Source organism: Dipodomys ordii, unplaced genomic scaffold (genome assembly GCF_000151885.1).
Source record: "Dipodomys ordii isolate 6190 unplaced genomic scaffold, Dord_2.0 Scaffold48, whole genome shotgun sequence".
NCBI classification, from domain to species: Eukaryota; Metazoa; Chordata; class Mammalia; order Rodentia; family Heteromyidae; genus Dipodomys; species Dipodomys ordii.
The window spans coordinates 5,488,669-5,504,309 of NW_012267264.1; the positions used below are offsets into that span (position 1 = coordinate 5,488,669).

Genomic DNA, 15,641 nt, shown 5'->3' on the forward strand with positions numbered 1-15,641 from the left:
AACATTTGAGACTTTTCTGATTGTCTTTATTACTGACTGGGTTTTTTTTTTTTTGGCTTGAACTCAGGGCTTTCTATTCTGACACTTTGTTATTTAAGTCACACACTCTTCCCTTTGGGCTTTTATTTATACTTCAGATAGAGTCTCACATTTTGTCTAGAATTGACCTTGAACAGTGGTCCAATTATAAGTATGTACCACAATGCTTGGCTTATGGGTTGAGATAGAGTCCCACTAACAAGGAATTGCCATACTCCTGATCTCTGACTCCTACGTAGCTGAAATTACAGGCATGTGCCAATATAACTTATTAGTGATTAGCATCCTAATTGTTTTGTATATGTTTATATACAATATTCTATATGACTGTAACCTTTTGAATTTTGTTGAGGTTTACTATGGTCAGCTTTGGAAGAACTTTCCATGTATAACTGAGAAAAATGTATATTTTATATGACCTATATATGTCAGTTTAGTCATGTTTTTAAATTGCTATTCTAATCTCCATAAGTATGTGTATACCTATACTTATACATATACATGTTGCATATATGTTAAGCTAAGCAGGTACGGTACTACTTGAGCCATGCCTTCATCCCTTTTTGCTATTATTATTTTTCACATCATATCTCACATTCATTCCTGGACCACAATCCTCCCATTTATGCTTCCTGCCAAGCTGAGATGACAGGAGCACATCACATTTTATTAGTTGGGACAGATTCCCATGAGCTTTTTTTTGGGCCGGTTGTAGGGCTTGAACTCTTGGCTTGGGCGTTGCCCCTGTGCTCTTCAGCTCAAGGCACTCTACTGCTTGAGCCACAGCACCACTTCTGGTTTTCTAGTGGTTTATTGGAGATAAGAGTCTCACGGAGTTTGCTGCCCTGGGTGGCTTTGAACCATGATCCTCAGATCTCAGCCTCCTGAGTAGCTAGGATTACAGGGGTGAGCCACCAGTGCCCAGCCCCTTGAACTTTTTATTTGACCATTTATAAAGTTTTCTAAGTTTTCTATTTTCTTTTTTTTAAATTATTTTATTGTAAAGATGCTGTACAGAGGGGTTGCAGTTACATGAGTCAGGCAATGAATACATTATTTGTCAATCATTGTTATCTCTTCCCTGTTGTCCACTATCCCTTTCCTCTCCCATCTCCTCCACCCCTCCACGCCCCCCCCCCCGAGTTGTAAAGTTCACTTACAATATACTGTCCTGTGGGTATCATTGTTGCAATGGGTCATCCTGTGTCCTTGTATCAGTGTTTTGTTATTCCCCTTCCTCTCCCAAGATAAGACAAATGTATATACAAAATGCAGGGTACCAAAATCAAGTACAGTGACAACGGGGATATACCATAGGGGGAAGAACATACAAAGGAAACAAAAAAGTTTTCCGTTTTCTTTTTTTTATTGTGAAAATGCGGTACAGAGGGGTTACAATTACATGGGCAAGGTATTCCATTTTCTTTTGAATGTATCTCAAATCTTTGTTATTTTAAAGTATTAATTACAGTTTAAACCTCCTAATATACTTCTTGGATCTGTCAGTGATCCCCATGGTGGGGTTGCAATCAGTCATTTACTATACTCATCTACATTTTATTGAATGCCTGACATGGCATGTATACAATTTTAGAGATAGTTTGAGGCTCTAAATGCAATGTGATTTTCTTCCAGGGAAGACATGGAGACAGCAGGAAATAGAATAGAAGAAAATCACCTCAGTTGATTTAGAGAGAGAACTAACTTAAAGCTGGCTTTAGTCTTTGGAGAGCTAATATTTTTGCAATTTTCCATTTGCTTTGGAATATAGTATTTATTTTATATCCTGTTTTGAATGATCCGTTTCCAGCATACCTGATATTCTTTTTCAAAACTTGTCCATATGCAGTAATGGGAAGTTTATATGTGTTGTTTTTTACATCCATGAACATATTCAATCTTTTAAAAAATGCATTAAATGAATTCTCTGCTGCCAGCCTGTGCTAGGTGTCTTGTACTCTTTCTTAATATGGTGGATGATCTAGACATTAAGTTAAGTTAAAAAGGGAACATAGCCCCATTGGCACTTCTCTGCCCATGACCTAACAGGCCCTGTGCTGCTTGGTAGTAGGTTCAAGACTAAGCATTGTAGTGTAAAGATAGGAAGATATTAATGAGGATTGTATCTTGTGTTGTCAATCTGTCTCAATCTTGTGTGATAACGAGGAGGGATTGGATGACTTGAGATCTACATGGTCAAATCACTCCCCCCTATTATTTTTCTTGTCATTCATTAGCTGCACAGGGAGGTTTCATTTTGGCGTGCCCATAGCTTTTGAACTGAAATTCAAAGGACAAGGTATCTTGATCAGACTCTCCTCCACATCACCTTCCCTCATCTTCTCCTTCCCTCCTTCACAAACCAAGCTTAAAAAGCTTCGTTTTCCATTTTCACAGATATATAGGAGGTATTTTGGCTATATTTACCTTCCTTCATCCTTTCTACTCAGTCTGCCCTTGCCCCCAGGTGTAGACAGGACATGCTTCATTTTCCTATCATTCATTTTATAAATGTGCATGTTAATTCCTCAGAGAGGTTTTTCGCCATGGGATTTCACAAATGCCCATGCAGTACTTTAATCAGATTGACTTATTTGCCTGTTGGAGCTTGCCTTCCCCTACCTGTTTTGAAATGTTATTGTGCCTATACATAGAAGTAATATTTATTTAAGGGAGACCCCTCAGGCAGCATTAATAGAGAGGAAAATTCCATTCTCTACTTCCCAGGGAACTGCTTGAACTTGGAATGGGATAGAGGGTCACAGAGGGCAGAGTTTGTGCATTTATAGCTCACTCAATAGGCTAAACCTGGTTGGTTGTGTTCTTAGCAAACAAAGATCAAAATTTATTTTTTAAAATTGAATTTTGGGAATAGAGCTGATTTCTCTTAGTGATCTTCAGAAAATTTCCCTAAATTATCCTTTTCTCTAGTAATGTTTTAATAAACCAACCTTACAATCTTATTTATATCTTTCCAATCTCCTTTTCCTTTCAGTTATTATCAGATGCATCACAGCCCCTGGAAAGTCAGAACTTTTCTCCTGTGGTGCGAGATGTAAGTTTTGAAAATTTCTTCCCACAGATGTATACTTCTCTCTACTATCTTAATTGTCTTTTCTCCCTTAGCCGCCTAATCTCCCCTTCTTACTCTCTAGGAATAGAGGGTGGCTCTATTCCTATTCCAGAGTGTCTCTCTGTCACTCAGTCACCCTCTGTCAGTAATGAGCCCACATGTGTAAGACTAAAATTTTGGTACCTAAAGAAATGTCTTGTGTCATACACATTTAGGCTGTGATTACATCCAACGGTTTATTAACGGATAAATATAAATATATCCAGAAACTCCGAGAGGACAGGTAAGTAGTGTTTGTATCCTTTTGTTTTATATATTTTGTCTCATCTTGGATTTGACGGTGTAAAGCTTCAATAGGAGTTCTTAATTTTAATTATATAGAATATTCACAGCCAGGGTAATTGATAGGGCATGTCTATAAATGTATAAAATTCGACATCTTTTTCCTTGAAGAATAAAATAGCATTGTTCAGTTGCCTACAATCCCATCTAAACTTGTGTGTGAGCAAGCTAAAGTGTAAAATCATTGTCATTTGAGCAGACACTTGTTTGTTCTTTATCATTTTGTATATGGTGATTTCTCAGTTATTTATTCAAAGAAAATATGAGCATGTTAATCTTTTCTGTGGTACTTCTAGTTTAGGTTTTAGATAGAGGTTTAGACTTTTGTTTCTTATTATGCTTAAGAAAGTGGGTCATTGGGCAGAAACGAAAGGAAACAATGAAGACAGAAAATGATGAGAGATAACATCCCCTGGGAATTCTTGTGAGGAGGCAGGTACCTGAAAAAGTTGATAAAATAGTTGAGAGAATAGTCCTCTTAGAAAGGTGCTTAGTTAAAGTACTTAGTTCCTGAACTGATAATACTGCTGGGATTCTGAAAACATTGACATTACTTTGGAATATTCTGCTTTCTTCCTGGCATTTGCACTTCATTTGTGTCTACTCCATGTCCTATTACATTTAACAAAGTAACAATACAACTCCTGAACTATTAATGAACTATGACTATGTTACTATTATTCAAAAGAGTTAGGAATGGGAAAACTAAAGTAAGCAAAACAGTGTCTCTTTTACCTCCCAGTGGCTCTTCCTATAAGAAGTAAAGGAAGAGATCAACTCAAGTATTTCATAGAAATGACTTTCCCATATGTTAATTTGCTATAGCTACTTGACTGAATGAAACACTCTGACTTAAAACACCAAGGACATTTCATTTTTTGAAAGAGAAGCTAGCTCTTTAATAGCACGGGAGAGTTTGTACTAGGAAAACTTCACATGTGTGTATTTTTTATAGCTCTATCTTTGGAGTATTATTACCCAATGCTTTCTTTTACTTCTAACACTGATAGTATGTATGAAATACCAACATAGTAATACCTTACTATGTATTATTATTTATTATATTTCATGTGACACCAGGTCTACTTGGCTGCCATTGCTAGGACTTCCTGTCTTATTTCTCTAATGGATTCTTGTGCAGAGAAACTGATAGTGAAGCTTGCATCTTGAAGGGAAATTTGCCTTATTTTGAGTCCCAGCTTACTCTAATATTCTTGCTTCATTTGAAACAGTGAATATTAATTCAAAGTCTGGAGTTTAGGGGTGCTGATGATGTAGACAAAATTAGAATCTACAAGTGAATTCTTAAAAATAGTATATTTAAAACATTTTCTATGTGCTCATAAAAATACTGTTTTAATCCCAGAAATTATAGAAAGTATAATTAGAATATATTAGTACAAAATCGTAGTTTTTTGGGAAGAGAAATACTTTAATGGGTTATCTTTATATATGTTGAAGATTAAAAAAAGCAGTAATATTTTATATTTGTTTTATATCCATCCATTATGAATGTAAAGATTTGTGGATTAAACTTTGAGAAACATCCTGACCTAAAAATTCCAAGAACAGCCAGCAGCCTAAGTCAGTGACAGAAGGACATTTCTATAGGTTAATAATATGTGATTCAAAAGACATTGCATGAATAACTTCCATATTCGAAAGAAAATATAACTAACATTAGTGGGTTTATAAAGTTGGACAAGACTTGTCACTTCCTTGAACTTACAGTTTGCAGGAAATAAAGCCATCTTTCCAGAAAATATAAATTATCACAAAATAAACTACTCAAGAATTGAAATCCTTCCTCATACTTGTCTTGGTTTCTATATTTAACCCAATTTATAGCTTTAGTTCTCACGTGACCCTAAAATTATATGACAAAACAATTTCTAATATGTATAAAAATGCTCTTCTGCTCTTTGGATTGTTGTGAGAGGCAAGTAAACTTTCCATTGGATAGCCCTCTAATGTGATTTTAAATCTTGTCCTCTAGGAGAAAGTACGAACAAAATTTCTCCTTAGGGCATAAGCAAATAAATAATCCAGCACCTTCATTACTACTGTGAATTTATGGAGGTCTATATACCTCAGGTTTCTCAGGGTTTGTTGCTTTATTATAAAAATATGAAATAAGTAATGAAAAATATCAGTGTAGAAATTTCTTTTGGTTCTTATTGTAAGTCATTTAGAAAAAAAGTTGTTATTTCACAGTTTAAGTTTTAGATTGATATGGGGACAATTAGATTTGGTTGTTTAGAAAGAAATTAAATCTCCCTCCTTTTTTTTTAAACAGAGAAAATTTTCAATCATTTTCAATGAATACCAAGAAAAAGGTGTTGGTTCTTGGATCTGGCTATGTATCTGGACCTGTATTGGAATACCTGTCAAGAGACAGCAATATAGAAATAACAGTAGGTAATTATATTCCCCTTCCCATATTTTTCTTTACAACCCCCCTCCCGATCTTATAAAATTTAGATGACCCTTTAGTTTCTGTATGTGGAGTACTTGTGATTTTAGAGACATTCAAAAGTGTATTACTCTTTGTGCCATGGAAAGGGAAATATAAAAATTGGACTGTTTTATCCCTAAAATAGGCTCTGACATGGAAAATCAAATGAAAAAGTTAAGCAAGAAATACAATATTAATCTTGTTAACATGAACATCGGTAAACAAGAAGAAAGGTTGAACTCCCTGGTGGCATCTCAGGATCTTGTCATTAGGTATTTGGCAAGAACAAGTTACATACACTTTTTGTTGTTACTTCTCTCTCTCTCTCTCTCTCTCTCTATTTCTCTCTCTCTATCTTAATTGAGCAAGCAAAATAAATATTTTGTCTTTCTATTTTTGAATATTTTATTATCTTTAAGTGGTTGTACTTTGTGATTTTTTTGTATGTTCTTCCCCCATAGTATAACCCCTGTTTTCACTGTATTTGATTCTGGTGCCCTGTATCTTGTATATACATTTTTCTAATTTGGGGAGGGGAAGAGAAATAACAAAAATGCTTGATGCAGGTTGACCCATTGTAACAATGTGATGTACAAGACACTATGTTGAAAATGAACTTCGCAACTTGAGGGGGAAGGAGTTGGGGAGGTGGGGAGGGAGGGGATGGTAGGGGAAAAACAGAGGAGGTAACAGTGCTCAATAGGAAATGTATTCATGTAACTATAACCCCTATGTACAGTATTTTTACAATAAGTGGTTGTACAAAGGAGTTGCCATTCACCAAAGCAGTTTATGAATGCAGTGCACCTTGATCAATGTCACCCCGTTCAGCATTCTCATCCACACTCCCAGTGTACCATTTTCCTTAATTATCTTAATTTTAGGTTATGTATTTAGTTCTGTTGCCCTTTAACAAAGAGTTTATGTATACAATACATCTTGATCTGTGTCATCACTTCTAAATCTTCTTCCCCCTCCAGCCCACCCCTTCCCTTATATTTCTCAACTCTGTGGTACATGCAGTGAGTTCTGGCCTGCATTCTTCCCCTTTTCCTGCTTCATTCTTCTACTCCTCTCCCCTTGGCCCTACCCCTACCCCTCTACCCCTAGCCTCTTGTGACTACCCGTTTCCTGGTACTTATTTTTTGGGTGCTTTGACTTAGTTTTTCTTTTTTATTTAAAGAATCACACTATTTGCACTCTCCATAGACTCTATTCTACTTTAGTTAATTCATTTGTGACCACTTGCTTACCACCCAGAGTGTTTACTTGTAGGTTTATAGACACATATTAGCTATCACAAATGAGGAAAGCACGCAACCTATGTTTCTCTGGGTCTGACTTACTTTGTTTAATATAAATTTTTATATGTCTTTCCATTTCCTTACAAATGGTACAATATCATTCTTTCTGAAGGAATTCCATTGTGAATACCACATTTTCTTGATCCATTCATATACCAAGGGGACTCTGGGCTGATTCCATATCTTGTCTATGGTGAATAATGCTGCACTGAACATGATTTTATATCAGACAAGGGCCTAATATCCAAAATATACTTACAGCTCAAAAAAACCCAAGTCTCCCTAAAATAAACCCTCAAAGAATTAATTAATTAATACATGTGCTAATGACTTAGAGAGAGATATCTCAGAAGAAGAAATAGGAATAGACACATGAAGAAATGTTCAACATCTCTGGCCATAATGGAAATGCAAATCAAAACCTCACTCCACTTAGAATGGCCAATATCAAGAAAACCAACATTAACAAATACTGTCCTGGATATGAACAAAAGGGACCTCGATTACACTGTTGGTGGGAATGCAAACTTGTTCAACTAATCTGGAAAGCAGTATGGAGGTTCCGCTCCCCTATGACCCAGCAATCCTACTTCTGGGCAGTTAGCCAATAGAACACAAACAAGGCTTCACTAAAGCTTCCAGGACAGCTATGTCTATTGTTGTCATTTCTCCTCCTCCTCCTCTCTTTCTCATCCACGTTGCTTCTCTCTTCTTGCTCTCTCCTCCCTCTTGTTTTCATAAAGCTTTAAATTTAAGCATGAAGTCACAAAATGTACAAAATATAAATGTGTCCAGGCTTGGTGATAGATGCCTATACATCTAGCACTGGGAAAGCTGACATAGGAGGATCATAAGTTTGAGGTCAAATAGGCTACAGAGGAGACTCTGTCTAAAACATAAACAAAATATCAACATGTAGCTCAATGAATTTCCACCAACTAAACACATTCTGTAACCACCATTGATACCAAGAAATAAGATACTGCTGGTTGTTGGTGACTCATTGCTGTAGTTCTAGCTACTCAGGAGGCTGAATTCTGAGGATCACAGGTCTAAGCAAGCCCAGGAACAGCAGACTCTTATCTATAATTAACCAGCCAAAATTCAAAAGTAGAGGTGGAGCTCAAATGGAGTCCCAAGCCTTGAGCCAAAAAGCCAAGTGAAAGTATGAGTTTCAGCCTTAATACTGCTTCCTCTCTCACACAAAAATAAAGCAAGAAATTGTCCTCAAGAGCCCTGCTCATGCCCCTTCCATTCACCAACTCTATTCTCAAAGCAAGTGCTGTTTTCTTCTCTGATATATAGATTAGTTGTTTCTATTTTCATTGTTCATAAATTTGTAATCACTCAGTGTGTGTGTTCTCATTTGTGGCTACCTTCATTTTTAATTAACATTGGTGATTCTGAGCATCTTCTGTTATTATTTGTAGTTTGTTCATTCTCATTGCTGTGTAGTATTCTACTGTATGAATATGTCATGATTATTTGACTATTCATGGATAGTTCAACTGTTTCTGGGTTTTGGCTGGTCGTCATATACAAGAATTATATCCTTTTCTTAATGTCACAATCAAAATGAGTGAAATACTCTAATTTGTTTTTGTTAAAGATATAACATCCAATAAGTCCAATCATAAATAATAAAAATCATAAATAATAAAAAATTTAAGTATTATCAGTTTCTTAAATTTTCAAATTGGGGAAGAATTTGTTCTGTAGCTCACAGGAATTTCTCTCTCTCTTAGCTTGTTGCCATATGTGTTACATCCCGTTGTGGCCAAAGCTTGCATCACAAACAAAGTTAACATGATCACTGCAAGCTACATCACACCAGCACTGAAAGAGCTGGAAAAGAGGTCAGTTTCAGTCATTACCATATAAGTAAATGCCCTAAGGAGCATATTTCCTGACATTTCCTTTTTCCTCTTCCCACCTGTGTCAGTGTGGAAGATGCGGGCATCACACTCATTGGCGAGTTGGGCTTGGATCCTGGGCTTGATCATATGCTTGCAATGGATACCATCGATAAGGCCAAAGAAATGGGGGCCACGGTGAGCACCGTTTATGAGAGGGCATGACAGGCCTAGCTTTTAATTACAGAAATAATCTTTCTGTGATTCTGGTTAAAGATGCGGTTATATTATAGCTCATTTTTTCATTTCAAATAGAATTTCATAGGTGCAGATGTGTCTGTGAAGTAAAGTGACATTTGGGTGTTGGATAGTAATTGATGCTACTCTAACATCTTCACTGAAAAAAGATTCTTAGATAGGATATAAGCAAGTTTGACTTTTGTCTGTGAGCAAAAACAATCTGAAATATCATCAGTCTGTTTGGGTAGTATTTGCACACGACAAAATACAGTTACATATGTGAATATATATAAATACATATACACACATATAAATTTGGGTACAAATCAGTAAGAACTGACAAAGCAAAACTGAACTAGTAGGTTCTTTTCTTTCTCATATACCTAAAATACACCCCTGAATTAAATTAAGTGTCTGATTATGAGGCTTTATATTAGAAAGCTTTAATAACTTAAAAATGGCACAATATCAGCAAGTTTATTCCACTATGGCATTGTCCTCAATGACTTAACACACCATTTTTAAATCATTCATTGTTTGCTACTTCTAAATTCTTGATTCTTAATTTATAGATTGAATCTTATATTTCCTACTGTGGGGGGCTTCCTGCCCCCGAACATTCTGACAATCCTTTGAGGTATAAATTCAGCTGGAGTCCTATGGGCGTTTTGATGAACGTAATGCAGCCTGCTTCTTACCTACTGAATGGAAAGGTAGGGGAATGCCTCTGACACCTTAGAACTATAACCCTTTGATAACTGCCTAACCCTAACCTTTCTTCCTAATAAGAAATCCTCCAACCAACGCTCTGCTGCCTGTCCCTCACTTTCTCCTCCTTCCCAGTGTATATTTTCTGTCTCATTTTTTGTGGCCCCTCATTCTCTCAAGCAAAGCTAGTTCGCATTCATCCCTTCTTTCCTTCTTGCCAGTTGTTCTGAAAAATACTCTTCTCATCTGGATTTATGTAAATACTGGTCGTCATCTTTTGACCGGTTTGGGTATGATGTACAGACTAAAAACCTGTTAGACTTTGGGCATCAATGGTTGTAATGCTGAATGAAGTTTTTGCCCCCCAGAGAATTCACAGCTGGCTGAGAATTGGCTGTCCAAAACAGAGATTTTTTTTTGCCCAACTGCTGTGTAACAGAACATAAGAACTCTCTTTATTACAATAAAGAAACAGTGGCAGAGAAAATGTCAAGGTCATCAGCTGACACTCTTTTCTGCTTTTCCTAGATTTCATGTCAGGAAAGGTGGATGCTAGAATAACTGACTATAATTCAAATGAAAGAATTTTTTTGGAGCATGCTGATGTGCCACAAAAATGTATACAAGAAGACAATTGGTTTAGTTTAGATGAACAGGTTGGGGGTGGGAGGAGAAGGAAAAGTAATGGAGAAGAGGATGTGCTCAATCAGAGCATGCCTCATTTCCAACCGTTCTGATTTGCCAGAATTTTGCGATTTCTTTCAATCTTCCCCAAGTGAATGCCATGTGCATTTGAATTTTGAAAGGAACAATTTCATATAAAGATTCCCAGAGCACTATGTAAAACACTAGTAACCAAGCAGGGCATATAAGGCTGATGCTGAGAAAATGTGGCATGTCTCAGGATAAGAAAGAAGATGCCCAAGTTCTGGTCCAAGTACTGGCATTCTTCCCAGCGTCACCAAAGGCCAGACAATTGTGAAGTCCACTGTGCACCAGCAGTCTTTAAGTATAATGTGAACACTGACATTCCATCCAGTTCTACAGCTCTGATCCAGGTTTGTGCCAGAATTGCAGTTTGAGTTCTACCAAACCCATATCCTTCACACAATACATAGCCTACTTCTTATTGCATTTCTATGTTTTGTAATCTTTGGGGGAAAAGACTGGTTTCTGTTTGATATAAATTAAGATGTGATGCATAGAAAAAGTATTACTTCAGTTGGACAAAATGCTTATTTTTAGATGGCCCTATAAATGGCAAAGGAGATAAGAATGAAAGAGGTGCAGTGGAAAAAGCCACTGAATGCTGTCTTGGCTGGACTTGGCTCTGTTGTGTGGATGAACTTCAGCTGAAAAAAAAACCCATAATAACACAATAATGCCTTTTTTTGGTACCAGGTTTAAGTCTGCCTGCTCTTTTGGCATTCTACCACTCATGCCATACCTACAGCCCAGCTTTTGCTGGTTACTTTGAAGACAGAAGACACAAACTTCTTTTTTAGGCTGGCTTCAAACCCAGATCCTCCAGATCTGAGCTTCCTAAATAGCTAGGATGATAGGTGTGAGCTGCTGGCATTGAGTAGTAATAGCAGATTTGCAGAGGGCTTTCAGTATGACTTAATTAAGTCAAACAGATCGTCATTTTTTCACAGGAGACTGATGGGTATGCCATAAGTCTTTAACAAATATTAACTATATAAAGAATGTACAGGTTGTAAGACGTCAAGAAAAAATAAGCAGTTGTTTTGAAGCAGCAGAAATCCTGTCTATTGAACTTGAAGTTTACCCCTTTTCTTCTGAACTCCTTTTGAAAAAAAGAGTGCTGTTTTGCATTTCCCACACTCTGGAAGATCTGAAAGGAAAACACGATGTTTCTCTTTTCTTTGCTAAAAAGATACTGTTTTCAAGGTCCCGCTCAAGATTTCCTCTTGTGGATGGAGCTTTCCCTGACCACTCCACCCTCCCGTCTCTATTCTTTAGTGGAAACTCAATCAAAGTGTCAGATACTAGCATTGTCTGGGTCTAAGAATTTTCTGGAGGCTGTGTTATTCACTCAGTGATTTAAGTGTATCAGCCTGTCTCCCAAGGCACATTGTTAGACTTAAAAAAAAAAACCCACCACATCTCTTGTATTCTCTTTCCTCTGCCCCCACCACTCTGCCCCACCACAGAGCAGCTTCAAGTAATTCACTGGATCAGAAGAGGAGAGCTACATGACCTCTCTGGCTTTTGCTTAAAGTGAAAGCCTTAAACTTTCTCATCAATTAGAATGTGGCCTGTGAATTAGGCCCTATCTCTTTGTCCTATACTCTTGCAGTAAGTTCCAGTCACAGGTACTATTTCTAACTTCAGGTTTCTCTCAAATCTAGTTGCCTTCCATCTATCTCAAGGCAGGGATTCATCTCTTGCCTCATTTTCTTTATAGGTGACAGTGTGCTTTCTGAAGTGAAAAGTAGGTGAACTCTATGTGGCAGAGCTCATCATCTGCTTTAGTCTCTCTCTCTCTCTCTCTCTCTCTCTCTCTCTCGTCAGTAGTGGGGATTGAACTCTGGGCCCAAGCACTGTCCTTCAGCTCTTCAGCTCAAGATGAGCACTCTACCACTTGAGCCACAGTGCCACTTCTGGTTTTTTGAGTGGTTAATTCGAGATAAGAGTCTCATGGACGTTTCCTTGCCTCGGCTGGCTTTGAACCTGGATCCTCAGATCTCAGCCTCCCAAGTAGCTAGGATTAGAGGCATTAGTCACCAGTTGCCTGGCCTGCTTTAATCTCTTGTCTAGAAAATAGTGCTTATTCTGCAACCACATATGGAGATAACTTTTCTAGCCTGCTTTCCTTTGCCTGCTACCACCCAAACTGCAGCAGCCAAACCCTTCTTTCTAGGAAAACAGAAGCTATCTCTGCTTTTCCAGTGTCTTTAACCATTTTTAGCATAGTCATCAGATACTTCTTTGGTGTTCTCCAGGATTCTCTACAATGCCCATTCTGTTTTCAAAATACAGATCTCAAAATAAGTATGATTGAAGGACTATGTAGAAAGAGCATGATCATTGGAGTTGCCTCTGATGGTCGGTCACCTCTGATAAAATGTTTTATTGCATGGTTTAAAAGTCAGATACATATAATAAGTAGCAGACAGAGAGAGAGAGAGAGAGAGAGTGTGTGTGTGTGTGTGTGTGTGTGTGTGTATATGTGATTGTAGGTATGGTTCCTGTGTTAAATCTTATTTAGATTAGGATTAAGTTTATTGAGAGCATTTGAATATGTGTTCCAAAATATGTGGCAGCAACTATCCTTGATTGGGAGATGTGTGTGTGTGTGTGTGTGTGTGTGTGTGTGTAGAAGAGTTGGACTTAGTCTATGACTGTAGTAAGCCACTGTTTCTGCAGGGAGTGGGTTGGAATATGAACACTGTAAGAGCCAAAAGAAATACATCTTCTCACAAGTACTAGTGGCTCATGCCTATAATCCTAGCTACTTAGGAGGTTGATATCTGAGGTCATGATTCAAAGCCAGCCCAGGCAGGAAAGTCTATGAGATTATTATCTCTAATTTACTATGAGAAAACTGGAAGTGAAGCTGTGGCTCAAAATGGTAGAGTGCTAGCCTTGAGTGATATAACTCAGTAACTCAGTTTAAGTGCCACAACCAACACACACACACACACACACACACACACACACACACACACACACACACACAAGAAACACATTTTCTGTGAGGTAAATAAATATATCTACCTACATCATCAATAAAATATTAACTAGGGTGAGGTTTGTTATTCAAACCATAGTATGTCATTAGAAGCACAATCCCACATTGACATCAAATGATAATGACTACTCACCTTGCAATTTTTCATCAGAATCTCTAATCACACCATTCAATTTAAAATTTTCTGATTGTGTGTGTGTGTGTTTGTGTGTTTGTGTGTGTGGTCAGTATTGAGGCTCAAACATAGGTCCTTGAACTTTTACTTGGCTTTTCTGCTTAAGACTGGCAGGCACTCTACTAATTGAGATGCATCTCCACTTCGGGCTTTTTGCTTGTAAAATTGGAGATAAAAGTCGCATGAATTTGTCTGTCTTGTCTGGCTTCAAACCCGGATCTTCAGCTCTCAACCTCCTGAGTAGCTAGGATTACACACCTGAGCCACAGGTACCCAGACAATTTTTTTTTTCTGGTTTTCTTTACAGGAATTTTATGATAGACCTATGGGCTAGCTGATTTATTTCCAATTGATAAAGTCCTGGAATAACATTGAAGTTATTCTTTAAAAAGTTCCTGTTAGTTCAAACTAACAGGAGTTTGAAGTTTGCCAAAAGTTATAGAAGCAAAATGTCTATGGAAACTTTAAATATCAGCCTTTGCCTTTTAAAGTAGATCAAAAGGAAAAACAAACCCCAACCACCTAAAATCTTATAAGAAGAAATTTGGTTTAAAGAAAAAAAGTGCAGAAACTGTCACTAGGGAAATATTCTTGGTTTAGCCCAGGATGGGTTATAAGAAAATTAAGCCGAAACATTCTTCACATTCTTCAGATTCTCATGGTGAGGGTTAGAGACAGTACTTTGGTTTTTGTTGTAAGCCTTTAGCCAGAAGATATAATCTATCTGACACACTATTAAGCTTAACCCTTTCCTTCTGGCACTTCAGCCATATATAAGTGATGTTCATTTTCTCCCTCATATGAAGGCCTACAAAAAATAAAATCTACACATAAAGCTATGAGAGTCATTCCATTTCACCAGAATGTCCTTTAGGAAAAACTCTCTGCTTCCATCTATGGTTCCATCACAACTCCCTTGAGCTGTGTTGCTTTGTGGCTGTAGAGATGGAGGTAGAGTATTTCCAGCAGGGCAAAAAGTACAACATCCAGCTCTTCAGCAAAACTCTCAGCCTTGATTATCACTGCACAATGCTTTCTACTGTTTTAAGGATAATCACAAGCCTCATACACTAAAAGAATCTTTAGATCGTTACTTAAAAGACAATAACAACTCTTGTGCTTCGCTGCATTTTGAGTGCATGTTTAGGGAAGTAGACTATGAGTAACAGAAACACGGAGACAGGGAAAGATATGGAAAGAGCAAGGGGAGATGGTTTGGATGGCTAGTACTTATATGAGCTTCATGGTATGTTCATGGGACTGTCTTTGTTGAGAAGCTAGCTCTCTCCTCTGATGCCTTTCACCATCCCCAGCACACTCCTAAGTTTTAGGTACTAACCGTCTGTGAGCCATTCACACTTCTGGCACTTGGTAGCCAGTGGTGAATGTCTGCTCAGTGAATAAAGGAGTGAACAGATGACAGGGATTCCATGCTGTTCACCCTGCTCCTTATTCCCTCCGCAGCTGTGGGATCCCTGCATCAATAGTAGGTGCTTGTTATGTGAATAAGGTGTGGAAGACTAATGCTTGATGTGGCTTGCAGGAAAGAAAAGGAGAAAATATTGTTATCATTTAAGACATTTAATGAGTGCCTGTTATTTTTTAGCTTAGGTTTTTTTTTAAAATTTTTTATTGTAAAGATACTATGCAGAGGGTTACAGTTACATGAGTGAGGTAATGAGTACACTTCCCCTTGAACATTGTTAGCCCCTCCATTGTTTTCCCCCTACCATCCCC

The 15,641-nt window shown here is 37.5% G+C and overlaps 1 protein-coding gene across 2 annotated transcripts in view; it reads left to right on the forward strand.

Moving 5' to 3' along the window:
• Aass (aminoadipate-semialdehyde synthase) overlaps nucleotides 1-15,641 on the forward strand; it is a 54,264-nt gene that overhangs the window by 24,368 nt on the left and 14,255 nt on the right. For both annotated transcript variants that reach the window (XM_013020027.1, XM_013020026.1), the window contains exons 12-18: nucleotides 3,035-3,094; nucleotides 3,328-3,395; nucleotides 5,751-5,872; nucleotides 6,055-6,181; nucleotides 8,959-9,069; nucleotides 9,156-9,264; nucleotides 9,879-10,019. In XM_013020027.1, coding sequence (XP_012875481.1) covers nucleotides 3,035-3,094; nucleotides 3,328-3,395; nucleotides 5,751-5,872; nucleotides 6,055-6,181; nucleotides 8,959-9,069; nucleotides 9,156-9,264; nucleotides 9,879-10,019 — 738 coding nt within the window. The remainder of the gene's footprint in view (nucleotides 1-3,034; nucleotides 3,095-3,327; nucleotides 3,396-5,750; nucleotides 5,873-6,054; nucleotides 6,182-8,958; nucleotides 9,070-9,155; nucleotides 9,265-9,878; nucleotides 10,020-15,641) is intronic.